Source organism: Hippopotamus amphibius, chromosome 2 (genome assembly GCF_030028045.1).
Source record: "Hippopotamus amphibius kiboko isolate mHipAmp2 chromosome 2, mHipAmp2.hap2, whole genome shotgun sequence".
Taxonomy (NCBI): Eukaryota; Metazoa; Chordata; class Mammalia; order Artiodactyla; family Hippopotamidae; genus Hippopotamus; species Hippopotamus amphibius.
Window position 1 is genome coordinate 14,959,677 of NC_080187.1, and position 27,880 is coordinate 14,987,556.

General features: G+C 36.8%; 1 protein-coding gene across 1 annotated transcript in view; it reads left to right on the forward strand.

The window, feature by feature from the left end:
• Positions 1-27,880, forward strand: part of MEGF9 (multiple EGF like domains 9) — a 77,466-nt gene that overhangs the window by 28,964 nt on the left and 20,622 nt on the right. Inside the window, exon 2 of the mRNA XM_057722548.1 lies at positions 8,534-8,735. Within this exon, the coding sequence (XP_057578531.1) occupies positions 8,534-8,735 (202 nt within the window). The remainder of the gene's footprint in view (positions 1-8,533; positions 8,736-27,880) is intronic.

A 27,880-nucleotide genomic window follows, 5' to 3' on the forward strand; every position in this document is an offset into this window, starting at 1 on the left:
GATAACACATTGTCTTGATCACTGCAGCTTTAGGTTGTCTTGAAATCAGTTATTGAGACTCTTCCAACTTTATTTCTCTTTGGCTCTTCAAGTTTCAACCAAAAAATCCTGCTGAGATTTTGATCGGGGTTCATCGACTGTAGATCTAATTGTTATGGTATGTCTTTCCATTTATTTAGGTCTTCTTGGTTTCTTTCTTAAGTGTTTTGTAGTTTCTAGCATAAAGACCATACAGATATTATTTTACTTACTTCATATAGACAGTTGGCAAGAATTATCCACATTTTATAGATTGAGACACTGAAATGCAGAGCAGTTAGACTTATTGACGGTCACAGAGATGGTTAATGAGCAGCAAATTCTGGTTTTCAGATGTCCTGGGTCTGTCTAGTGTTTTTACTACTCGTTTTCACCGGCAGAAGCTTCTCACAGAGAACAGACACTTACTTTGGAGGAGTTCCAGTCTGTTCTCCTGTACTGGTTAGTTGTGTGATATGTGTGTTTCATTTCCCTAAGACTCAGTTTCCTCTTCAAAGAACTGAAATCCTCACAGGATTGTAGTGAAGACTAAAGGAGGCCATATGTGTAAAGTTTCTAATGTGAAGTTTGATATTGAACATGCAGCACATGCTCGATAACTGGTAGTATCATCTCTGTTACTATTTGTAGTAAAAAGGTAGCTGTTACAGCCTTTCCAGAACTTGCTGTCTTGTCTCATTAATTAGATGAATTGTCTTTGAATTGTGGAAAATTGGCAGTGAGCCAGGGACAAGCACTAACAACATGGTTCTTAAAGCATGAGACAGAAAATTTTCTACAAAACCTATGTCATGCTCCCCCTCCCCCCCCTTTCATATGTCTCCCATAAAGTAGAAGTAATGTTTTGCAATAGTGAATTGTGATTTGGAATTTTAATGGATATATTTTTATTTAAAAAAGTAAAGCTTTCTTTAAAAGTGGTGGCTTGAAAACTTTCCATATTTCTACAAAGCCTGGTTTAACTCAAAAACTCATCAACTTTAATATTAAGTTTCCCAGCTTTGCAAAGATTTGTGACCCTACGCTGGCATAACATAAATGTGAAATGTAATTTGAGTATCAGTGTTATGCTAGAGTAAGACCTTTTATAAAAATAAGAACTATGTTGATAATTCCCTTTCCCTAGAATGAGGCCTTTCTGAGATTCCTTTATTCTAAACCTACAAAGATAAAATATGGGCCTAATAAAAACTACATTTCGAAGTAAATACTCCATACACTTAGGAAATAAGGTCTCTAGTCAAGACAATATAATTTTTTGTTATTATTTTCTGTTCTTTTGATGTGCAGGCAGAGGTTTGAATTAAGTATTCCTATTCTTGTTTCTGACAATTATTTTTCCTTTTCAATTTGAAAATCAGGAGAGATTTTTTTTTTGTAGATGCTATACTAGGTTTGTGAAAAAGGATGAAGTTTTATGTCAGATAGATTCAAAGTTGTTTTCCTGATCTTTGTTTAAATAGAGTAGGATTTTTAAATGATGAATCTCAAAGGGAAATAAGCGATTGTATGTGAAAAGGGAATGGGAACCCTATGCATCTTTATCTTTCATTTTTTTCCTCTCCTCCCTCATTCTACACAGGAGCAATTAGAATCCAAGACTTTAGTTGAAGCCAAAGGAAAACGGAAAACTCTACTTCTTTTAGTTACATAGCATTTTAAATCCTAAAATGTTCTACAACTTCTTATGCAGTAATCGCTGAAGCATTCATCAGTTCTTGCTGTCTTAAGTGTAACATTAGCTGTGAAAAAGACTGAGTTACTAGTTGGGTCTCAGGTTGACTTTAGTGCCACAATCCAGCTGAAATTGTTGCTTGTGGAACTCCAAGTCTTCCCTCTAGCAAAATTTAAGAATCTAGTCTAGCAAAACCTCACTGCTTTTTTAAAAAGTTTTTTTTTTTGAGTTTTTAAGTTTACATCCAATAAAATTTACTCATTTGGTTCTCAGTTCTGTTAGTTTTGACAAATGCACAATCAAGATACAAAACAGTTTCATAATGCCCTCAAAATTCCCTTGAGCTGCTCCTTTGTAGTTAGCCCTCCCCCCATCCCCAGTTCTTGGAAAACCCCTGATCTTTTCTCTGCTGTTATAGTTTTGCCTTTTCCAGAACATTGTGTAAGTGGAATCATATACTACGTAGCTTTTTGAGTCTGGCTTTCTTCATTTAGCATAATGCACTTGAGGTCCATCTTATCCGCGCAGTTCAATGCTTCCTTCCTTTTCATCGCTGAGTGGTATTCCATTGTAAGGAAGTACCACAGTCTGTCCAGTTTACTAGTTGTAGGACATTTGGGTTGTTTCCAGGTTTGGGTGCTATAAACATTTTAATACAAGTTTTTGTGTGAACATAGGTTTTCATTTTCCTGGATAAATACCTAGGAGTGAAATTGCTGAGTCATATAATGAAGGTGTATTTAATTTATAAGAAATTATCAAACTATTTTCCAAAGTGTCTGTACTGTTTTGCATTCACAGCAGTAATTTTGGAAAGTTTCCATTGCTCCACATCTTTCCCAGCAATTGATATTGTCATTTTTTGTTTTGTTTATTTAACTTGAGCCATTCTAATAGGTGGGTACTCATTGCCTCTTACTGTGCAGTTTGCTCTTTGATTTCCATGTTGTTACAATGGGTGCATTGTGTGTATAGAGAATAGAAATACTTTTAAACATTATAATACAGTTAATAGAGAGAGAAAAAAGAAGGAAAAGGAGAAGGTAGAGGAATAAGAGGTTATTCCCTGGGAAATTGGAAAGGTGTTTTTTTCTTTGGCTTTAGGGTACAAAGCAGGAAATGGTGACAGTTGTTCCAGTCTGATTAGTGCTGACATGACTCTTGTCATATGACCTCAGGTCATAAAGCTCCCCAAATATTTTATATCCTGGAATCGGCTTATTCCCACCTAATAATAAGCCTGAGAAACTCAATTTCTCCGTAATTGTAAATGACCTCTAGATAGTACCTTAGAAAATAATCATGTTTTCCTGAAGGAGATACTAAAGTGTATTTATTGCTTACTTAAATGTATGTTTTCAGATAATTTAAAACTTACTAAACTTGAATTCTTAATGTTTTAAATTTTCATTATAAGATTAAGTACTGAGTCTTAATATGGTTTATTTTTTTAAAATTTATTTTAATTTACTTATTTTAATTTTTTGGCTGCATTGGGTCTTCGTTGCTGTGCACAGGGCTTTCTCTCATTGCGGCAAGCGCGGGCTGCTCTTCGCTGCAGTGCACAGGCTTCTCATTGCGGTGGCTTCTTTTGTTGCGGGGTGTGGGCTCTAGGCAGAGGGGCTTCAGTAGTTGCGGCGCGCAGGCTCAGTAGTTGTGGCATGTGGGCTTAGTTTCGCCACGACATGTGGGATCTTCCCAGCCCAGAGACCGAACCCGTGTTCCCTGCATTGGCAGGCAGATTCTTAACCACTGTGCCACCAGGGAAGTCCCCTTAATATGTTTTAAATACTTATCTTCTAGTTTTTGCTGCTTTGAGATTGAACAGAAGATGTCATCAACATTATAGTACATTTACTATGTGTTCTGAATATGGGGAAGAATGAAAAGTTTTGGATTAGCCCAGAGCAGTTTTTCTTTCTTTCTTTTTTGGGGGTATTCTTAATATCTGAAGATATTGAAAAGCAAGAATGAAATCATTGTTGAAGGAATGGAGTCAGAGATTTTTTTGCAAAGGTATTTCCACAATTTTGGAAGAGGCTATAGATTGAATTTCAGGCTATATTCCTGAACCAGATTCCTGTGAGTGCTCTGTGTTAATTGTATTTACAGGTATTTTTCTCAGTATCTATGCTTAAGTGCAATACTTGTTTTGTAATCATTTTAGTTCAACAACAGTGCTGCTATCAGTTAAGATTTCTTTATGAGATTTGCATCATGAATTGATTGAGGACACATTTTTTCCACTTATTCAAATCTTTCACTTCTTTTATTGTTCTTTTTTATCTGCAGAAGGCTAACACACTATTGTATAAAACTGCCTTAGTCTCCAGACATCATAGTTAATTACAGCACCCAGGAAGGACTTCAGAAACAGGCACAGAGAAACAAGGGACACATTAATTAGGCCATATTATTACAATTAATATTTTTCTGAAAACTCCCAGCAAACTAGCTGCAGATACCAAAACATAATTAAAATTCTGTAGGTGATGTAATGGACTTTTTACTGAGCTGGGGACATGAGTTGGTTAAAAGCTGGATGCAGAGAGAAGCCTACGGGTGTATGAAAAGCCTGGAAAAGGTCTTTAATATGTTCAAGGAGATAATTTCTTACCAGGACAGGTGTTTGTGCACAAAGAGGGGACTTATGGGACTCCTAAACAAAATTACTCTTTTTTTTCTTTTTCTTTTGTGCTAAAATTTTCATCTCTTGGCTTTGGTAAGGGATATTTGAAAAAGTGCTGCATTTAATTTAAATGGAGTGACTGCTGTGGATACTTTTACATCAAAAGCATCCCAATAAGTTGAAGGTCTCAGAGAACAATGCCCATTTATTGTCTCTTCTCTGGGCCTTTATATTTCTATTTTTAAATAGTTTGGCTCGAGATTTTAGTTTCTTATTCTTCTTCAGGATTCAAGTCACTGTATTTCATTGTTCTTCAGAAGCCAAACAAAAAGAAAATGTTTTTCTGCTAATATGTTTTATTCTCTATTTTTCTGTAGAGTTTTCCTAAGAATTATAGGGCATTGAAAGGAAACATGCTACTCAAATGATGGCGCATTTATTCCATATTTACTTGTAGGCAACCAAATGAGCCTTTTGGCATTTCATGCACACTTGTCTGTGATTAGCTTTTCGTGTCCTCTTCGTGTTGTTTCACTCCCATTAACATACACACTATTGACTTACCATCAGTCATGTCACAGACTCCTTTGTGCCACTCTGGTGTCTAGGATTCTACCTCATTAAAAAGTCAGCACGTCATCTCTTGTCTTTGGCTCTAGGCCCTTCCCACTGCTTTTATCAATTGACATGTCTTTTCTTCTTTTTTTCATATTGCCAGTCTCCTAGTAAATTCATTGTTTCTGCATTAACTCCTGTCTGGTTCCGTATGAATGTCAAGAACTGTGAAGGCTCTGAGAGTTTACTCTACTTACAAGCTAACAAGTTGTCCTGACATAATTTAATGGATATTTATAGTCCTTTATATTCATTACTGTTCTGCACACTGTTCATTTAGTTTGGTTTATTTCATTTTGAGGTTAAACCCTGGGATAGGGCCTCGGATTCTGAGCTCCAAACAGAAAAGATGCGCATGTTCCCTGGCACTTGGTATGCTTTGCTTCAGCTTCCTTCCCTTTGGTTAATTTGGGGAGGAATGTTAATGTGATGGTGTATTTTTGTCTTGATATATCACCTTCCTGGTGATAGCACTTCATCCTGGGTGATGAGGGTGATCACAAGGGTGATCTCTCTTGCTGAAATATTTGCAATTCACCCCACTACTGTTAGGATGATTGGCACTCAGGGCATATAATCAGTAAATGCTCTTTTTATTCTCTCTGAAACCATGTCCTGTACCCTTCTGTTTTCATCATTGTATTTGTAGGCACCCATATTGGTAATGTATGGAGCCCAGCATGTGAAGGATACACTCTTCTTCTCTACCTGGATGGCCCATAGCTTGAATTCCTGAATGTCAGGACACTAATTCTGTTTCACAGACATTGTCCAAAACTGCCATGGTAATAAAACTGATCCCAGGCTTTCACATCTCGTCACGAAGCTGTGACCTATGAATCTGGACATCTAAACAGTGTTTATATTATTTTATTTGATATCCCTTTTTTCCAGCTATTGTAGTAATTATTTGGGCACTCCACCACTTCCAGCTTATGCGTTGGGCCTGAGTGTTACAGGTACTATATTATGCCCTGTTTATGGATGAGAAAAAGAATGCACAAGGAGATTAACTAACTTGCCTAAGGTCATAAAGTTAGTAAATGACAGAGCTGGATTTAACTGTAGGTTTAACTGTAGCTGTCTGCTCCTATAGTCCATGTTCATATCTGCTTTACTTTACTGCCTCTTTAAATTACTGTCATATGAGAGTTATAGGTGGTAGATGTTGTTATGGATTCAAACTAGGGCCAATAGAATTAGAGTTTATGGAGGAGTAAGTTTCAGCTGGTTCTTGAAATAAGGCATAGATTTAAATATTGGAGAGGAGAGAACATTTCAAGGAGCGCAGAATGAGGAAAGTTTCAAAGATGGGACTAAAAAGAGTATGTTCAAGGGTTAACAGAAAGGCTGAATCAGTTCTGTAGAAATAGTAAATAACCAACAAACTTGTTTAGTACTGAAGGTTTATCCATAAGACTTTATTGAAGAAAATACTTAGTTTTTATCTCAAAGTTCTTAACAGTTTTACCAAAAATTTTATCTCATTCATTGGGAACACTGATTCAGGCTTCAGATGGAAGTACATTAGTAAGGACATAATAGAATAAAATTCTCAGTCTTTACTATAGAGTTTTTTAGTCCATTCATTTTTCTTGAGCTAATTCTGCCCACACCAGCATGATTTGGTTGGTTTAACTTGTGATGAAATTGGCCCAGCAGGAGGAATTGAATGTATGTTGGAGTTCTGCCAGATTTTGGAAGACAATGTTATTTTTAGCGTTCTGGTCATTTTTGGTAGAGTGAAGGTCTTGCCATGAAGTTGTTATTGGCAGGTTTACAGACCACTAAACACGGCTTCCTTACTTACAAAAACCACACACACACACACGCACGCACGCACACACACACAAACTAGAAATAATGTGAAAACACATAACTCTGTCAAAGAAATGTCATCCTTATGTAGCCTAGAAAAAATAAGAATCCTGATTGAGATGGGAAGCTCATTCCTTTCCTAAGTTTGGGGCTGAAGAAATCTGAACTCTCCTCTGGGTTTTGCAACTAATTCACCACTCAAGCTTAAAATATACATAGCATAAACAAATCACTTATGTATTCATTCACTTGGTCTATTTACAAATCAGAAGAGGTATGAAGAGCAGGGAAATAAGCTGACACCAAAGGTTAGGAACTGAAGAAGTGTGGGCCAAGAGTTGGCCAGGTGAGAATGTCTCTGTGGAATCCTTTGTTTTGACTTGTATGGATAAGCTACTTGTGATGACACAGAGAATTCTCAAGGTTAATTTCCTTGTCTAGAATAGAGAAGCAGATTTCTTTACAATTTTCTTTTTAAGACTCTGGATTTTCAGTTAATCCAGTATCTTTTTAAAAATCATCAAAAGTTACATTAAAGAATTTTTTCAAGCTAAACTTTTATCTGTAAGTATAATGCCATTTTATATATTGAGAGTTCCTTACCTATTCGGAAGTATAATTTGTACCATAGATTTCTCTGGGCTTTTTAAACCTAGGTCCATAGCTACTGGAATGGGGGGCTATTCCTAAAATATGTACAAGATTTCCTTTTATCTGCAGTTGATTTTAACCACGTGTTTTTGTACATGGTTAAAAAGTTCTATGTTGATACTTTGTCAGTCTGTGTTGAAAATATCAATACTTTCTTTCTAATAAAAGGAGTATAAATAATAGCAAAAAACAAATCCTAACTGACATTTAAATGTATCTGCATTAAAAAGCTAAAGCCAACTACTTCTAAATATTTTCATTCAAAAAACTGTTTGAAATATATCTAAAGAAAATGTTTATTTTCTAAATCTTTTAATTTGGGAAAGAGATTCAAGTTGTGGTTGGTTTTAACCCACTGATCAGGATGCCTCTGTAAAGGTTCTCATGTCGAATTTATTGTTCATCATTTCCTCACCTTAAAGTTTCAATTCTCCACTAAATTTCTTCCTGGGAAGAACATACTAGTTCATGATTCCAGCTGTAGCACAATCTTGTCTGACCTGTAGAAGTTAACCATTTGAGCCGTAGGCTTTTGCTGCTGTACAGTGGCTTTATTTATTATTTAATGTGTTGTCATTTCCAGCATGTGCTCTCAGTGTCATGTAGATAAGCATAGGCCCTGCCTTTGGAGATTTCTAATCTAGGAAAACTAATAATATACAGACGCAACCACACATTGGAGTATAGGGTAAGAGGGCTAGAAAATGAAGAGTACTGAAAAGGAAATCGAGGATGTTAGTTTTATAATTGGCTTATGTACTTTACTGTATATAATTCCCAATTTAAATAAACTAAACAGGATAGAAAGTGAATTTGAACTAGAATTAATTTTATCCATCCTTACAAAGCTGTCATGAATATTTATTTGTTTTTTTTGTTTTGTTTGTTTTTTTGGCACACGGGCTTAGTTGCTCCGTGGCATGTGGGATCTTCCTGGAGCAGGGATTGAACCTGTGTCCCCTGCATTGGCAGGCGGATTCTTAACCACTGCGCCACCTAGGAAGCCCTGTCATGAATATTTATTAAGAAAAATAAAATAGAGTTCATTTTATTAGGAAAGCATTAAACCTTAGTTGATAATCTCTCTTTCCCTCTTTTCTTTGCAGAATATGTGTGTAACTGCTCTGTGGTCGGAAGCCTGGATGTGAATCGCTGCAACCAGACCACAGGGCAGTGTGCGTGTCAGCCAGGTTATCAGGGTCTTCGCTGTGAAACCTGCAGGGAGGGTTTTTACCTGAATCATACTTCCGGGCTGTGTCTGCCATGTGACTGTAGTCCACGTGGAGCCCTCAGCATACTCTGCAACAGGTAAGCAGCAGAAGTTGAAGGTAAAATTAATTTTATTTTGTCACACAAACACAGAGGCCCCTGCTCTCAAGGACCAGACTGGTTTAAACAAAGGGGGAGGGGGCCATAGACTTACAAAATATTTCATATATTTTTATCATTTTGTGAATTATATTTAATGTCAAGATTTAAAAGCTTCTAATTTACTGATTTAGTTCTTCAAAAGCACCTGGGTAACCAATTTTGCTTTGTAATAGTTTCTCTAAATTTCATGGGAAGAAACTATAGAGAAAGCAGTCTGCTTTCTGGAAACAATGACTTCCAGGCATTTCCAGTGAAAATGTCCTTGTTATGTTTACTGATATACCATTAGAGTTTCAGGAAACTTATTCTTTGGTTTATTTTGTCTCTTTTCGAAATTCTAAAACTGTTTCTTTGGCCCTGTGGTGCGGCCAAAAAAAAAAAAAAATTATATTGTACAATATTGTATCATATTGTACTTCTATTAAAAATATAGACGTGACCTGTAAGACTTAAACTTGGTAATATCCTAATTTCTTTAACTAGCGTGAAAAAGACTGCTTTCACCCTGTGTACCAATATATACATTTTGGGGGACCAAAACTAGATTAAGCAGAAATTGTCTGGAAATTACCTGTAAGATAGTAAATTACTTGTAGGTGACTTATTCTAGTAGAATAGTGCCCTGTAATCTAAGGATTTGCCTTCTACTGCCCTGAAAGTAATTATCCTTTGACTTCGTGTGAAGTACTTCGCTTTCTGTGGACCTCACGTCAAAAAGCTGAAGAGACAGTGTTATATAATGAAAAGAACAGAGCTTTAGGATCAATCTAACCAGGGTACGTACGCATCCAAGATCTGCTCCCACTTAGGAGTTTTGTGTTTCTGGCAAGTTATTTCGTTTCTCTGAGCCTCAGTTTCTTCTCAAGGTTGTTGTGAAGGTTAAATGAGTAGAATCTATGTAAAATACGTAGCACACATGACTCAACTAATTCTGTTTCTTTCAATTTCAGAGGAATATTGTTGGCTTGATGAGGGAGTATTTTTAAAGAATTTTTAGCTCCTTGGCAGAAAAGTTTCTTTATACTTAGCAGTAGATATTTTGGATACTCTATAAATCATATTGTACAGGGACTTCCCTAGCTATCCAGTGGTTAAGACTCTGCGCTTCCATTGCAGGGGACACAGGTTCAATCCCTGGTTGGGGAACTAAGATTCCACATGCCCCATGGCGCGGCCAAAAAAAAAAAAACAATTATATTGTACAATACTGTATCACATTGTACTTCTATTAAAAATATAGACGTGAACTTGATTATGAAGTTTATAATTTCAAATACAGCAATAATCAGTGTTTATGATGCTTGGTATTTTTAAATAGTTAACTGTCTAAATCCTCACAGCAACTCCTTTTATGAGGGTTATTAAATCACAAAGATAGTAGGTGGCAGAGAAGGAATTACAAATTTGATCTTCCAGTTCCTTTTTTTTCTTTTGAAAGGAGAGGTTTTTATTATTATTTTTTAAATTAATTAATTAATTTATTGGCTGTGTTGGGTCTTTGTTGCAGTGCACAGGCTTTCTCTAGTTGAGGCAAGCGGTGGGGAGGGTGCTACTCTTAGTGGTGGGGCACGGGCTTCTCCTTGTGGTGGCTTCTTGTTGTGGAGCATAGGCTCTAGGCACGTGGGCTTCAATAGTTGTGGTGCATGGGCTCAGTAGTTGTGGCACACAGGCTTAGTTGCTCTGCGGCTTGTGGAATCTTCCCAGACCAGGGATTGAACCCATGTCCCCTGCATTGGCAGGTGGATTCTTAACCACTGCGCCACCAGGGAAGTCCCTGGTCTTCCACTTCTAAGTGGAAGTGGAAGCTTCTATAATCAGAAGACTGATAATCACTTTGTTCCTTGAATTTGAGAATATGGTGGTTGCTTACCATTGCTCCCTTTACTCCCCTAAAACATGCCCACATAAGTTATATTCAGAAGGCCCACATTTCTTACCATTTTAAAGGACGAAATATGAGTAAGTTTGTTCATTCTGGTATCTAAAGGCATGTCCACTACTTCTTTTAAAATAAGATTCTGCCATCCCATTTGCCTTGAGTACCTTTGGAAAGATAAAAAGTGTTTACTTCTAGGCCAAACTACCTTATTAGAGGAGAAAAAAATGAGAAGACTTGAGAGAGAGTTTGAGAAACTGAAGAAGGAAAAGAGTAATACTAATGTTTACGTAGTATATTGTTGTTTTCATAGGTCTTTTACAAATTATTCTTTATTTATCTTTTCCCCCACAGTGAATGTCGTTAAGTGACATAGGCTAAAACACCATTCTGAAAATAGGTAGTAACTATAAAGTAGTGGAAAAGTGCATGGGACTAGTAATTCAAAGGTCTAGGGCAGGGGTCTATAAACCAAATCCATGAACCAAATCTAGTCCACTGCCTGTTGTGTAAATAAAGTTTCATTGGAGCACAGAGGCCCTATTTCTTGATTGTTTTTGGCCCAAAAGATAGACATACTAAAATTTTGAGATAAATCCATAATTCTTTTCTGTGAGCTACTACAGAGTAATTTTTAATTAAAATTTTTTAAACAATATTATTTCAGAATGTCATGCAATTTGTCAGACCAAGCAGTGCATCACAGAAGTCATTTAAAAACCTGTACATAAAGAAAGTCATTAGAAGAAAGGTGTGGGAGCTCAGAATCCAGCTCTAAGCACTGCGTTTATTACTACCAGAAAGGAAGTTGAGTAGACATGAGACTAGAGGAACAGAAATGGGAAGTTGCAGGACTGTGTACTTTGGCAGGAACATATGGGTGAACTCTGAGGAAACACCTCTGTGTTCTGCTCTGTTATAAATTAAATGTGGACAAGTTAAGAGAAAAAGGAAATTGTTGGCAAGTAGTGTGATATGTAGCAGAAAGGAGGTGAAATCTGAAATTAGACTTTGTTTACATTCCTGATTTAGCCACTTACTAACTGTACAGTCTTGTTTTTTTAAATTAATTAATTAATTAATTTGTTGGCTATGTTGGGTCTTTGTTGCTGTGCGGGGGCTTTCTCTAGTTGTGGTGAGTGGGGGCTACTCTTCATTGTGGTGCGCGGGCTCCTCGCTGCCATGGCTTCTCTTGTTGCAGAGCACGGGCTCTAGGCGCATGGGCTTCAGTAGCTGTGGCACATGGCCTCAATAGTTGTGGCTCATGGGCTCTAGAGCACAGGCTCAATAGTTGTGGCACACAGACTTAGTTACTCTGTGGCTTGTGGGATCTTCCTGGAGCAGGGATTGAACCTTTGTCCCCTGCATTGGCAGGCAGATTCTTAACCACTGCGCCACCTAGGAAACCCAACTGTACAGTCTTGATTGAGATATTTGACCTTCTTGAGCCTCAGTGTTTTCATCTGTAAAATAGGATTAATAAATGTAACATGAAGAATTTTTGTGAGAATTAAATTGTGTGTGTGTGTACCCACTTGCTTTGTAACTGGCACTTAGATTTGGCTCAGTAACACCTCAGTAGTTGAGTCTGTTTTGTTTTCTTTTAAATGAGGAATAGAATTGGTGACTCACGAAAGAGGAGAATTAAGTCACCCAGGCTTGGCTATGAGTAGGGGTTGGGGTATCTATTTCTGTTGGTAGGCTAAAGAAGAAATTGTTCACTGTAAAAGAAAAAAAAATTTAGTTTATTTTCTTCCATTTTAAAGAAACTCATTACGCATTTTAAAATTGGACATTTCATATTTTAGAATAATGACAGCTAAAATTAATTAAACATTTGCTAGGCACTATCCTAAGGTGTTTGCATGTAGTAATTAATTTAATCCTCACAGCAACTATATCAGGAAGGCACTATTATTATTATTCTCATTTGTACAGGAAAAGAGTTGTAAGTTAGGTAATCTGCCTAATGTATGACGTAATAGCCAGTAAATAAGAGTTGGAATTGAAATGTATGCAATCTGGATCTAGAGTGTATATTCCTATCCATTATGTTAGCATAGCCCTTCTCAAAATCTCAGATATTGAGCAACGTGAGTGAGTATTATAAGAAACTTTGATGCTGTGGTGCCAACTACTTGATATTTGATAGGAATTTCTTCTGATTATGTAGTTCATGCGATGTAAATAACTCTTCTTGGGAAAGACTAATCCCAGTTCTAGTTTAGTAGACACTGAGAACATTAGAGGAAGTTTATAAATATATGCTAAATTTCTAAGTGGAGTCGTTTAGAGTAGGAAAAAAGCAGGAATATAATAAGGAAAGGATTCCCAGAGGAGGTAGGAACTGAGTTGTGCCTTACAGGTTATGCTTTGGGAAGGCAGAGGGACGAGAAGACCTTATCAGGAGAAAAAAACACGTGAATTCAAGAGAATTTCCTAAATTTGTACAATGAGATGAGAAATCTGATCTCCTAACACCTATGCAAATTCTCTTCTGTCATGACCTCCTTGTTCTTTTTTTAAAAAGAAGTGAAAGTATAAAAGTGGACTCAATTCTGTCCTGATTCTCTCATATGTCTAGAGTCCATGAATGAACAGCTGGCTTTTTAAAAATCTATTTGCCTGTTTTTGTTTTTTTTTTCTTGCCTGTTCTTTATGCCCATGTATTTCAGTGGGAGTTGCCCTAGTGAGGGTAGAATTTGGCTGCAGGAGCCAGATGTGGGTTGAGCAATGTCTTTGTGTGCAAACACAAGTTCCTTTATGTGCTGGCAGATGGCCACCCCCTCACATCACCAGTGGTGTTCCAACCTGTTTAATTGGAAAGGAGTTTGTCTACAATATCTTAACTTTTCAGTTTTGCTTTTGGAGTGCATTTCTGATATTTTCTGGGTTCACATTTGGACATATGTTTAGTAAATGAGTGGAGAAATCAGGTAGCATTTTATCTCAGTAAAGCAGTACACCTAGTAAGAGCCTGACTCTCTTAATATAGTCTTAGAATCGTGTCAGAGTTGACTTATATGTAGGCAATCATATACTGATTTGATGCTGTGGTGCCAACTACTTGATACTTTATAGGAATTTTTATGTATCCATAGTAGGTTAGTGTACGAGGTGCATCATTTAAAACTGTCTCTGTGAGATAACGAAGTTCTGTCGTGGTATAATATCTTTTCCCATAAAACCTGTGGTTGTTGTTGTGTAGTGTACGTTGAAATATTTAATACTTTGCATTTTTAATTATGGGAATATGCCCCAGGGCAGAGGGCAAAATTTTACTCATGAAATAAACATGCTGAAATAAATGTCAAATAGAAAGATGACAAAATCTCCAAGGTTCACATTCATGTGGGGCTCTGAAAATCATGTGTTGTGTAATAATCGGGAGTAACAGTTGTTTGTGTAAACTCTTATTTATTACTTTGCCTATAATTCTGGGACATCAGGAAAAAGTTATTTGATCACTAGAAACAACTAAAAATTGAGGAAACCTTTGTCATTTTAATCACTCATTTCATTTAATAGACATTGCATTTGCCAACTGTATGTCAAAAGATATTATTCCTGTGCTCAAGGATCTTGAAATGGAAAGACAGAAACAGAAACAAAATATGAGTATAAAGTACACAGGAGATTCAGGAACTATTGAGAGAGGAAGTTGCGTTCAAATTGAAATTTGAAGGATGAGTAGAAGTTTGTATGAATGAGCAAGGCATCTTTAGTAGACTGCAAGTGGCTCACTGTTTCTTGAAGGCAGGGAACAGGACATGGTAGAGAGGAAGGCTTGAAAAGATGAGACTTTTGTCTCATTGTTTACTGTTGTGTCTTTAATACCTAGAATAGTGCTTGGTACAAAGTAGACTCAGTAAATACTTGATGAGTGAACAGAATGAATGAATGGCTGAAGAATAAACAGGGCCAGATCATGAAGGGCCTGATATGCCATGTAAATTAGTTTGTCCATTGAAGAATACTGAGTAAGGAGTCACGTCGGACTTGCTCCTTAGAACAGTTACTCTATCAGAAGCCTGGTGGCTAGAGAGCTCAGGCAGAGACCAGGGAAAAGGCTACTGTGTAACTGTCCAAGTGAGAGAAGCTAAAGAGCTGATCTATGGCATTAACCTTGGCATTGGCAGTGGTGCCGTAGAGGAGGGAACCAGTGTAAAAGAGAAAATCTACAGAATAAATGGTTAATTGTATTTATAGAGTAAGAGAGAGAGATGTCAGAAGCAGGTAACTGATTTTAGCCTTGATCCTATCGTGGCTCATTTGTTTTCAGTAAATGTTTCTACAGTGCCAAATGGTTTATGTCTTAGAAAATAAATCATGTAAAGTTCATGCTAAAACAGACTGAAATTTGAATGTTCATAAATGGCCAGACAGGGGTTTATTCAAGCACTGAGTGCATTGAGGTTTAAGTGTAAATAATCCATGTCTATTACAGTTTGGAAAGCTCTGTGTGTTTTTTGGTGCATTTCTGTCTTAAACCCTCCTTTCAGTACAGAGCATGATCTGCCCTCCTGGTCTTCTGATTATTAACTAGATATCATCTGCAGTCGAATGAATGAAAAAAAAAAAGCACTTTTTCCTCCCAGCTGTTGGTGACCTTTGTGAACATGAACGTAACATGTCTCAGTGAACTGATGTAGTTGCTGTTGATCAATGTGTAATTTTCCCTAAACTGCATTGCAGACTTCTCTACTTGTTTCATGTTATTAAGCCACTTTTAGGTCAGTTTGGAATTTTTAGAGGAAGTATTTTAAAGTTAAACTTTTATTATTGATGATATTAAAAGATTATTTATTTTGCTTCTTCTGAGAAGCTCCCCTAAATCTGTAGTTGTATATATGCTAATAGTACAAATAATCAAGTTCGTGTAAATGTAGTATTTGGTACCAAGGTAACTAAGGTATTTATTTGTTTAACAAATATGTGCAGGATACTTTAATAGATCTTGTGGGTAATAAATAAGACAATGGGAAGACCAAAGGAGCTTCTGACCTAGTGAGGTATTGAGAAACACGTGTGTGTGTGTGTGTGCGCGTGTGTGTGTAATTATAATACAAAGTAAAAACTGATCCACATCATAAGATGGAAAGATAAAATGTTAAGGGGATTAAGAAACTGGGAGATATCACTTATAGCTGGAAAAATCAGAGATGATTTCATGGAGGAGATAGCTTTTGACCTCAGTTTTGAAGGAAGGAAAGGAATTAGACATACAGAAGTGGAAAAGGTGGAAAAGAACGTTACAGTACAGGAAACAGCAAGATTAACGTCTCAGAGATGTGCTTACACAGGATGTAAGGTGGAAGAGGAGTGGGGGCCGAGGAGATAAATCTGGCAAGTCCTGCTGGGGTCAGGTCCCAGAGGGCCTTAAGGGCCAGACACATGATTTGGATTTTATTCACAAAGCAGTTTTTAAGCAGATGAAAGATCAGCACTGCATTCTGACAGCGGTAGATGGGTGGATGTAAGTAGGGGAAATCAGAGGCAGAGGGAAAACCAGGGAGATTGGAGAGGCTGTTGAGAGAAGGGAGAAGAGTGAGAATTGTGATCTGCCCCCTGACAGCAATGTTTCTGTGTGTAACTCTCCGGAAAGCTTATGAGTATTGCAGTAATACACACACACAAATCTAAAGGCACTTTGTCTTTCTAAGTTGAATTGGAATTGCCCAGACCCAGGGTTCCTCTTAGGCCCATACCCTCACCATATGCTTACGGTTTTTCCTTTGTTGCAGGCTGCAGGAATTGAATCTGCTTTCCTATGCTCCAGTAGTTGCTACCACCCACTGTATCCCATGGGATTTTTATTCCCCCATAAGCCTTGCTGCTGAGTGTCAAGCAGTGTCCCCATACCCATGTTCTTTCTGTTGCTAAAAATAAATCCAAGGGCCCTTTACCTTTTAAGAATTTAAAAAACAATTCATCTTTATGGGAGGCCTGTGGGGGCAGCAAATATAATAGATATGGGGAGGTTGAAGGCTTATATAACTGAAGAGCTGTCCACAGACAGAGTTCACATACAGGCATACCTCTTTTATTTTTCCAGTCAATTACTCTGACATGCCTGTGCCTCAGTAGCATACATCCAGTGCCCTCTTCTTGAGTCAGTCCATTCCCCGACAATTAATTACTAATTTTCCAGTTAGCTCTAGGAGTCAGTGCTCCTCTAATGCTGAGTAGCAGGGGAGCGTGACTCTGATCAGTTCACTGATCTTGTTGTTTCTCACTCCTGTATTGAATTTTTGGGTTGAGGTCTGACCCTGAACAACCTGACAGATGATGCTTGCTCACTACTGGGATGATGCTTTTACTGGTCCAGAATTGTTGGCAGCAACACGTCTTTGAGGTAGGATGAACCTCCTCCCTTGGTTCCAGGTTCCTTCAACCACACTCTAAATTGGGGCTCCTTTAGTTTATATATGCAGCTACATCCCAGTGTGTAAGCCAGTTCCAAGAGTGCTGGAGGAGGACATTTTGTAGAATCTTTTACCTAACAAACCCCAAATCTCCCTCCTTCCCCAATACACAAGGTCTTGTTAAACCCTCCTCTCAGGACAGTGGGGCCTGTTCACTCTAAACTTACTAAGGGAACCCTAACTTAAATGATTCTTGCCTCAGTCAGTAGGATCTGCTTGAAGGTCATTGTCTACCACTGCCCAAATGGCAAAGCAGTTGCAGACCTCTCTTGCAAAGAAGAAAAACCCCACATATTTAATCTCTAGTTAAATATCACTCTGATAGGACATTTTACTACGCTTAAAAAGTTTAAAAATCTTATAAACGTAGTATTTTTCTGGTCTGTAGTTTGAGATGAGAATAGCACACAACACAACTTGGCAAATACTACTGACATTACTACACCATCCACCCTGGAATGAACAGCATTAACATGTACTGATTGTTTACTCTGTGCCAAGCTGAGTGCTTCATATATACTATCTTGTAAAGGTAAAATAACAACTGATCAAAGTGCTGTTATTCTCATTTTACAAGTGAGGAAACTGAGACTTGAGTAATTTGACCCCTAACAGACAATTAGTAAGTGGCAAAAACAGGCTCAAACCAGTGCCGGTCTGACTATACTGCTTTCCGTAGTTTCCAGGGTTTGTTAGTTGAGCGGCTGAACCTCTGCTTATTTTCCAAAGAAGTGTGATAACCATCCTAGGTTTAGCTACCATATAGACAGATTCCTAGCGTGAAAAAATTATCATTTGAGTGCTAAAGGTAATATGATTAGTCATGTCGTGTGAGCATCCTGTACTCCCTAGTATGATGAAGTGAGACGGGCATGTTACCTCTGTGATGTTCTTACCCCAAACTCACAACCTCAGTCTAATCATGACAAGACATCAGACAAACCCAAATTGAGGAAAATTTTACAAAACACCTGACCAGTACTTTTCAAAAGCTTCAAGGTGCTAAAAGACAAAAAAAGAGCAAGAAACTGTCAGATTGGAAGAGACTAAGAAGATGAGTAACTGTAAGATGATAGCCTGGATTGGATCTTGGAGCAGAAAAAGAACCTTAGTGTAAAAGTTAAGGAAATCTGATAAAGTCTGTGGTTTAGTTAGTAGCATTATAGCAATGTTAATTTTCAGTTTTGATGACTATACTGTGGTTATATGAGAAGTTAACATTAGGAGAAGTTGGGTGAATGGTATACGAGAACCATCTGTACTATCTTTACATTTCTTTAAATCTAATATTATTTCAAAATAAAAAGTTAATAGAATTGTTATTTGGAACAGTCAAGGGGATATGGATAGTATTACTGTCTTATTATGAGGGCACAATTGATCCTGGTGACAATTCTTAGCCTTAGGTTCAGAAGAGGAATCAGGATAAGGAAATAAACTTACTTTGTTGTCGTGAAGATCTGCCGTTTTAGATGTATGACATCGTGGTTAAAATATACAATCAAATTTGTAGCCCATCTTAATATTTTAAATATCTTTTTTCTCTAAAGTTTTAAAAGAAGAGCTTCTAAAATGTTACTAGACTTAGGTTAAAATAGAAGGATGCTTGTTCCCACAGAGAAGGCTTTGTCTTCCCCTGTGTCCCTTGAGAGAAAATTAAATCAGCATGACTTTTTCCATCTCAGATGGTTTTTTTCATAGTAAGAAATGTGTTTCCTATAGGGTAGAAATATGGGACTATTCATCTTTTTTCTGCTTGGATTTGACTTCCACTCAAAATATCTAAATTTCTCAATCCTAAAGAGAGATTTGGGCTTGAAGTTTCTTGAGATTTCCTTTAAAAAGGAGCATAAGTGCTTCCGCTATGATTATTTTGACATTCAAAGTGTATAGGACTAGTTTAAAATTATTAATTTCCTTATTATTAAAATCATTAATATGCTTTTTTATTTATTAAGTTAATTCTATGGTATATATTCCATGAATTTCAACAATTTGGGATTTTCAACTTGCTCTTATGTTTATAAATTCAGTAGGTTTCCAGAGAATGTTAATAACTAGTATCTGTAAAGTCATTTACAGATGATAGTGTTCTCTTCTCCCGTACATTTTCTAATTTGATTCTCACAACAACCCTGAGAGATAGGTCTGGAGGTAGGTAATGATTGCTATCCGCCAAATTGCAGATGAGAAGTAATAGTTGAAAGATTACATGATAAGCCCAAGGTTGGAAATCTGTTAAATACCAGAGTGAGAAGAGTCATTTCAAGGTCTTCTGACACCATATCCCATGTTCTTTCTGTTGCATCAAACTTCCATGGCATGCAGTTCTGGGTTAGTATATGCCCCTGTGCTTGAAGTCAGGAGTTCTTTTCCTAGGAGAGGGAGGCATGTGAAATGTAATGGTGAATCTGTGCATTTTTCTGTGGAGAAGGTCTGCAACATTCAGTAAATTCTCAAAGAGATCTGAGATACCATTAAGTGTAAGAACTTTTCTGAATACTATACAGGAAGGACATAGACATTATTCTCACATTGCCAGAAGCAGTGATGAAAATATGGCTTCTCTTGTCAGTAACAGAATTCCTTTGTCTCTTCTGCCAATTCCTAACACATACACTACAACCATCTCTTTAGTGATGTTTTTATTTTTCATGGTCTTGAGTTGATTTTTTAGAGAGTCCTGCAGTTAAATAGAATGTCCAGAAAAATGGATACTATAGAAACTTGAAAGAAAGGTTTTTGCAGGGAAATAGTTTTAGCTCTCGTGACTAAACTGCTTACCTAACAAAGCTGCATAATTCAGCTGGAGGATCAGAAGGAAATGAATATCTAAGGACATTGTTAAACCTTTATGCTTGATGCTTTACACATATAACCTCTCTGATTTCTCAGAACAATTTAGCTATCTCGCTCTGAGAGACTGAGTTGCTTAGCAGTATGGCATAACTAATAAGTGGCAGAGCTTAGATTTGAGTCTAGGTGTTTCTGACTACAAGGTCTCCCCACTGTACCCTAAAACAGAATGGACAAGATTAGATATGGCAGCGTCTCAGTCTAAGTGCAGGTCTGGGTGTGGGTTAGCATGATTCATCCACCTAGGAATTGGCCTGTGGAGACATAAATCTAGAAGTCACATCTGGGCACAATGAAAATAAATATTGCATAGAAGACAATTTGAAATAACGAGAATATTTGTAGAGAATCATTTGAAAGGCATGAATTAGCACATTAATGAATAGCAAAGCTGAGTCCACCTGACTTGTTGGGAGCCTAAATGGTAGGCATTTGACACGTAGGAGATCTGAAAACAAGTGTCATGGACCTAGCCATCGAGATGGGAAGTGGGGAGGCAGGGCAACTGGAATCAGGAGCCAGGCATTGAGAAGCTAGGGACAATAGTTGTAATTCAGTCATAGAGAATATAGGGGACTGAGGTCAAAGGAACCAGTAAGCAAATGGAGCTTAATGACAGACAGATCACTGAGGTTGATTGCTATACGTACCCTCTCCTTAGGTCAGAACTGGCACCAGATAAAGGGTTCAGCACTAAGCCGAGAGGTGGAAATTAAGCAGCTTTACCAGTCAGGGCTAGGAGTATTAAAAGTAGGGAGTGAAATAAGAACAATGATATTTTTCCAGTTAATCTAGTGCAGTGGTTCTCCAAGTATGGTCTCCAGGCCAGTATCAGCATAACCCAGGAATTAGAAATGAGAATTCTTGGGGACAGCTCTAGGCCTATTTGAATCAGAAATGCTGGGATAGGGCCGAGCAGTCAGTGTTATAACAAGCCTTCCAGATGCATGCTTAAGTTTGAGCACCACTGATCTAGTGGACAATGTTGCTCCCTAAAACCTGAAGTCAACTTATATGCAGGAGGAAACCAGAAGGCATTCTAGCCTCTGTTCTTTGTTTATATGAGGATTATATGCATTAAAGATGCCCTTTTATCAGGATCATAATAGAATATTGAAGTTAAGCAAAATAGCATTCTGCTTGAAGGCTAGTAATTTTTTTTTCATCTGCTCTTCTTTGTCCTGCTTTGAAGAACAAACCCAAGGGATCACTGTCTTCCGAGATTGATTGACCCATCATTGACCAGTCACTAAACGTCTCATTTTGTTCACCTAGAATAAATATCCTATTTCTAAGATTCTAAGCAGTTTAAGTGTGATGTAAAGTATCAGGATTAGGTGCTTGGAAAATATTAAATGGGCTAAACTGAAGACAAAGTGCACTCAGAAGGCATCATGAGTTGATGAAGAAAGATACATAGATTTTGGAACCAGATTACATAATCATTAAACAAAGAAGGTTTGAGTGTATGTCATGTGCCAGGCACTGTGCTAGGCCCTGGGAATACAGCAGTGGAAAAAAAAGAAAAGATAAAACCCGCTGATTTCATAGAGCTGACTTCTTTTTTTTTTTAAGAGCTGACATTCTTGATGAGGAGAGATATAAGGAAATAAAATATATGTTATTTTAAATATATTATAATTTTCTATAGCGTAGCTAGCCAAGGCCTTGTTGAAATTATGACATTTGAATAAATAACAAAAAGAAGTAAGGGAGCATGCGTGTGGATCCCCTAGGGGAAGGATATTGCTAACAGAGGGAACAGCAAGCACAGGGTTCCTGACGCAGGAATATGCCTAGCATATTTGAGCAAAAGCAAGGTGACTGTGGCTGAAGTGATGTGAGTTGGGAGAAGGGGTTAGGGGAGTGCTAGGTAAAGCAAAATATATACACAGATACTCAAAATACTGTTCTTTCAGTATATCTATATTTTCAAAAATTTTTATGTGAAAAATGGGGAGGCGGTAGGAAAAATCTTTACTAATCAAGACAGTGGGTATTGGTTCAGGAGTAAACAAATAGATAAATAGAATGAAAAAGCTCAGAAACAATCCATGATTGTAAAGACATTTGACATATGGCATAGGAGGGATTAAAGTTTAGGGATAAAAGGATGGGCTTTTCCATGAATTGTAATAGAGCTTTGGTTATCTATAAGGAAGAAAATGAGATTGGACCTCTAACTTTCTTCATATGCAAAAATAAAAATCGGGTGGATTAAAGACCTGAATGTGAAAGGCAAAATGTACAGCATCTTACTGACCTTGAGGTGGGGAAGGATTTCCTCAGCAGTAATGTTAATGTAATGACAGTAAAATACAGTAGTTTTTGTAGCATGTCAGGCACTGTACTACGTGCTTGACACATAGTTATTCATCACAACAAACCTATGAGAGGTACTATTATTTTCTCCATTTTTGTAAGTGAGGAAACTGAGGCACAAAGAGTTTAAGTGATTTACTTAAGGTCATATGGTTAGTAAGTAAGAAGGCCAGGATTTGCATCCAGGTGGTTGAGCCCCAGAGTTCATATCTTAACATTTCATTAAACTATAAAACTTATAAAAAGAGTGGAAAGACAAGCCACAAACTGAGAGAAGATACTTGTAGCACATTAAACTGATAAAGGTTTGCTTTTCCAGGAATATATAAAGAATTTGTACAAATCAATGTCAGAAATACTTGGGCAGACTCTTCATGGAAGAGGAGGCTTAGATGGCTAATAAACATGAAAACGTCCCATCTCATTAATAAACAAGAGAATGCAATTTAAAAACACAACGTGAGGGGCTTCCTAGGTGGTGCAGTGGTTAAGAATCCGTCTGCCAATTCAGAGGTTACGGGTTCGATCGCAGCTCCAGGAAGATCCCGCATGCCGCGGAGCAACTAAGCCCGTGTGCCAAAAAAAAAAAAAAAAACACAACGTGATACCACTTCAAGCTGCCAAATTGCCAAAAATTTAAAAAGCTGATGATATCAGGTGTTGGTGAGGGTATAGAGCAATGAGACAACTATTCCACTAGTAATGGGAGTGTAAATTGTTGCTGCCACTTTGGAAAACAGTTGGGCATTGCTTGGTAAAGTTGATCACGCACAGACTCTATTATCTTGTGGTTCCATTCCTTGCTAAATACCCTAGAGAAAAGCACGCTCATGTGTACCAGAAGGGACATACAGGAAGGTTCACAGAAGCCTTTCATATCCATAATAACAAATGAAAGGTTTAGAAGAATGAATAAATAAGTATGGTTATTTTCACGTGATGAAATATAATACAGCATATACAATTACTGCAGCTATCCAGATTTATAGTGATGAATTTCAAGAACATAATACTCTATTGAGCAAGAAAAAAGTGAATTAAAGAGTACATAATTGTTTTTATTAACAAAGTTTAACAGCAGGCAAAACTATATGATATATTTAGTTTATATATATAAAACTGTATGATATATTATTTAGTAATACATACAGAGATGGTAAAACTTTTTTTTAAATACAGTGTCAGCCATTTTCCTAGCATGTGATAAGTTTATGTATTTTTAAAATAAATAAGTTTATTTATTTATTTATTTATTTATTTATTGGCTGCATTGGGTCTTCATTGCTGTGCACAGGCTTTCTCTAGTTGTGGCAAGTGGGGGCTAGTCTGCGTTGCAGTGCGTGGGCTCTCATTGCGGTGGCTTCTCTTGTTGTGGAGTACAGGCTCTAGGCACATGGGCTTCAGTAGTTGTCGCACGTGGGCTCAATAGTTGTGGCTCACGGGCTCTAGAGCCCAGGCTCAGTAGTTGTGGCTCACAGGCTTAGTTGCTCCGCAGCATGTGGGATCTTCCTGGACCAGGGGTCGAACCTGTGTTCCCTGCAGTTGGATTCTTAACCACTGTGCCACCGGGGAAGTCCCCAGAGATGGTAAAACTCTTAAAAAGCTAAAAAATGATTAAAACTTAGTTGCTTCTGGGCAAGAGAAGAGATATGCAGTTGAGGAGGGTCACATAAGAAGCTTCAAGTGTCTCTCTAGTGGGTATCAAAGTTTTGAGTTTATTGTTCTTTAAATTGTCTTTAAATTTGTCAACTTTTGAATGAATATTTCACAATTTAAAAATGAAGATTGAAAAACTTTTACAATGTTATGTCAGTAAAGTTGTTGAGGGAAAAAGAAAGCTTTGCAAGGAAACTGGCTGGAATAGGGGCAATTGCAAATAGTGCTAGACACAGGTAGGAAACTGAGCCCCCAAGTCTTGGAATTGTATTCAGACAGATCAGAAGCAATGTCTTGTTTCTTTGGCAATTATTTTAAAGTCTAATTCAACTGAGGAGATATTTAAATGACTGATGACTGAGCCAGGAGAAGATCAACAACATAAAAAGCTTCTAGGAGTTTTGCAAGTCTATAAAGATGAGCGCATTAAATCCTTCTGAATTGCTTTCATTATGTACATAGAGATAAGCTATAATATAGGAGAGAGAGAAAAACATTGTATTGGTAGACAGAAGACCTAGGCTCTAATTCTGATTACCCTCTGGCTGTGTGACCTTGAAAATCCGGGGTCGTTCATGTTGCTAATTTTCTAACAATTGCGGATGTTGAGAATATTAGTATTTTATCATATATGGAGCTACTAACATTTGGAAGTAATATTAAGTAATATTGAGTGATATTACACTTAAATATGTAAATTTAGCCAATTTTTACAATCTTTTGAAGCAGGGATTATTGTTCTTATTTTTCAGATGTGGAAACTTAACTTGCCCAATAATCAAACAGCAAGAAAGTGACAAAACTGAGACTAATGAATGTCATGTTGTAAGGACAAAATTAAGTAATGCATAAATAAATATTGCTCTGTGCACTTTATTTATAACCCTATAGTAGGAATTAAATAAATGTTAACATTGCCCCCTGACCACTCCACCCCCTACAGGGTTTAGAACTCAAAGGCTTAGTTAGGACTTGAGTATAAAGGACTTGGTCCTCAGTACCGTTGATATCAACATTTTGAGTTAAACAGGTTTTCGTTTGCTCATTTGGAAACTAAGCCACCACTTATGCTGTCATTTCTGTGAGAAAATGAGTTTTAAATTCTAAGCACTACAAGTTAATTTTTAGAACACAGCATGTACACAAATTAAATACTAATAATTGTCGTTTTACTAAGCAAACCTTTTATAGTGGCTACAAAAGAATACAAATGTGAACATGTGAGAAACAGCATCTTTTCAAGATGATGCTGGGACTTCATACTTTTTTTCTTTTCAAAATGACTTCTGAAATGCAGAAATCTCTATCAAATAATGGAGTGATTGTGTGGGTTTGAGAATTCTTATGGCTGTATTTCTTCCATTAGAAAAAAAGTGAAGGCAATAAGAAATAACTTTCCTAGTTTGTTTGCCTTCCCAAGTTGTGGCTCTGGAAATATGATACTTTTATTTTTTTGCCATTAAGTTTTACTTCTGACTTTTCAAATAAACTTTTAAATTTGATTTTGGTAAGATCAGCTATCAGAAAATATTTTTACACTTAGGCAATGCCCTTTTTGAGTATTAAGAATTTCTGTCTGAATATGAATTTCCTCTAAACATATTTTAGACTGTTTGCCCTCAAAAAAACAAGGAGTGTTTAGCATAATAGCCCAATGTTTTCAACAATAAAGCTATCTTTTTTTCCTCCAGAAAAGGAGCTTTGCTCATTGCATAATGTTCTTTTCCATGATTGTAGAAAGACAGAGGAACACTAGATGCAAATGGTCTTTTGCCAAAATGTCAAGTTATTGAGTTTCTTTCATAAAAAGGAGAAACTATTTTTTTCATTACCTTTACAAACCATGAGCCAAACATGAAATAAAGAATTGTTAATAACTTTTCAGTTTGCTTATTTTCCCATGTAAAAGCCTTTTCTGGTTAGAAAAACTTTTGCTAGCTGCCTTTTAATATTATTTTTAATATATTGGGAGAGCTTACAATCAGCAATTTTCTAATTTCACACTCTGATTTAACTACTAGTTTGTCTCTTCCTAAACTAAGCTGCTTTTCCTTATTAAAAGAGGCAGAAGAAGAAAACTGATACATTTAATTATCTATCTTTTTCTGTTTCTTGTTCTTTCCATGTCAGAGTGCCAACATGTAAGCTGTCTGAGGAAGAAGGAAGGAGGAAAAGCAAGGCCTCTGAATAAATTTCTCCTAATTAGAACTATATCTTGGTAGTTACTCTATGACTAAGTTAAAATTGATTACATATCTAAAGGTATGCCATGCACATAATTTATATCTTGTAAATCTTAGGAAGAAAATAGACAATGTTTTTGATAATATAAAACATGTGAAGATAATTGGCAATTTAGAAGAAAGTTAAATTAATTAGCTAGTTGGTACAAAAGCATATCAGTTCTCGCTGGCTCTGGTCCCACCTAATATAGGATTTTGCTGATTCTTTCCCTTTTCAGTTTTTAAATTTTATTTCCAAAAACTGTTTCTACCATGTGTTCATTGTGTGCTCTCTTTTCCTAGCCACATTTCTGCTCCAAACTAGTAATTACCCCATAAATTCTTGACATTTTTCTAGGTTTGTTAACAGAATTTTAAAAGTAAATAATCTTGTCTGTCTTTGCCTAGTAGAGATTCTAAGTCATTCTCTTTACAATTTATAGAAAAAATGAAAGATCTAGGACCATTGTCATCATCGTCATAGTTCTTTCATTTTTGAATATTGATTATGTGCCAGACACTGTGCTAAGTACCCTGCATATGTGATCTTTAATCCTCACAATAACTCTACGAAGTTTGGTATAATCATCTTCATTTTACAAATGAGAATACTGAGTCCAAGATAGAATAAGTACTTAGTCCCTGCTAGTTACTAGCAGAGCTGGAATTTAAACCAAGCTCTCTCTGTCTCCTCAGGCTATGAATTTTCCATAGACCCTGATACCTCCCTTCCTGTGTTCCACCCTTCCTACCCTAGTAAAATAATGGAAATTTTGAAGATTCTCCACCCACTCATCTTAAACAAAACAGAACCTTTAAAATGATATTTTGGTTAGTACTTGTGTGACATAAATATGTACCATATGTTGAGATGATATACCATTTAATTTCCTTTTGAAAAATGAATAACTTCATGTCAGAAAATACATTCTCTGTTTACATTTTAAGAGAGTTTTTCAAGTGTTTAAGCCTTGTAATAGTTGTTCACACCTGCGAGTGTGATAAATTCTATAACTAAGCACTGATACCATAAGAAAATCTGGTAATTCTGTCTGGGATGATTTAAGAATATAGAGTCTATGTTTAGTTATGCTTGGCGCAGCTTCGTTCCACAGCGTTTGTGCTTCCTTTGTAAATAATTCCATATTCTTCTGATATAATTATCCGTATTTCGTTAGTTCTTTACTAGCAATTAACTCACATCTATAAAAAGTGAAGCCAGATGAGGAAATTCCATCTTGAATTCTTTGTTAGTTGATCTCGGTAGTGTAGATTTCTGATTTTTCAAAATCTAGTTCTGTGCCCTTATTTTCCAGATATGAAGATGTGAGTCTTTGGTTCTTTCATTTTAAACCTATGGATAAGCATACGTGATATGGTAACAGGCCTTTTTTTTTTTTTTTCTTTTTCCTAAAATTTCATTGCATTTATATCATTGACCTTTGCTTCAAAAAGCATTCAACAGTCTTTAACAGAGGGAGACCATGAAAGAGGGTGTTGTAAAGGCTTTATTCTATAAAGAAGTCACACAGGGAAAGCCTTATATTTGCTGAGTGATTTAATTCTTATACATGCAGAAATTGGCCATGGGCCATGAGTAACATGATGGAAAAGCACTACTAGTTGCAGGCTCACAACCAAACTTCCCCACTCCATTCTATATAGTTTTTAAAAGAGAGAAAAAGCACCTCCTTTCTTGTTTAAAAATCTACCCAGGAAAGTCAA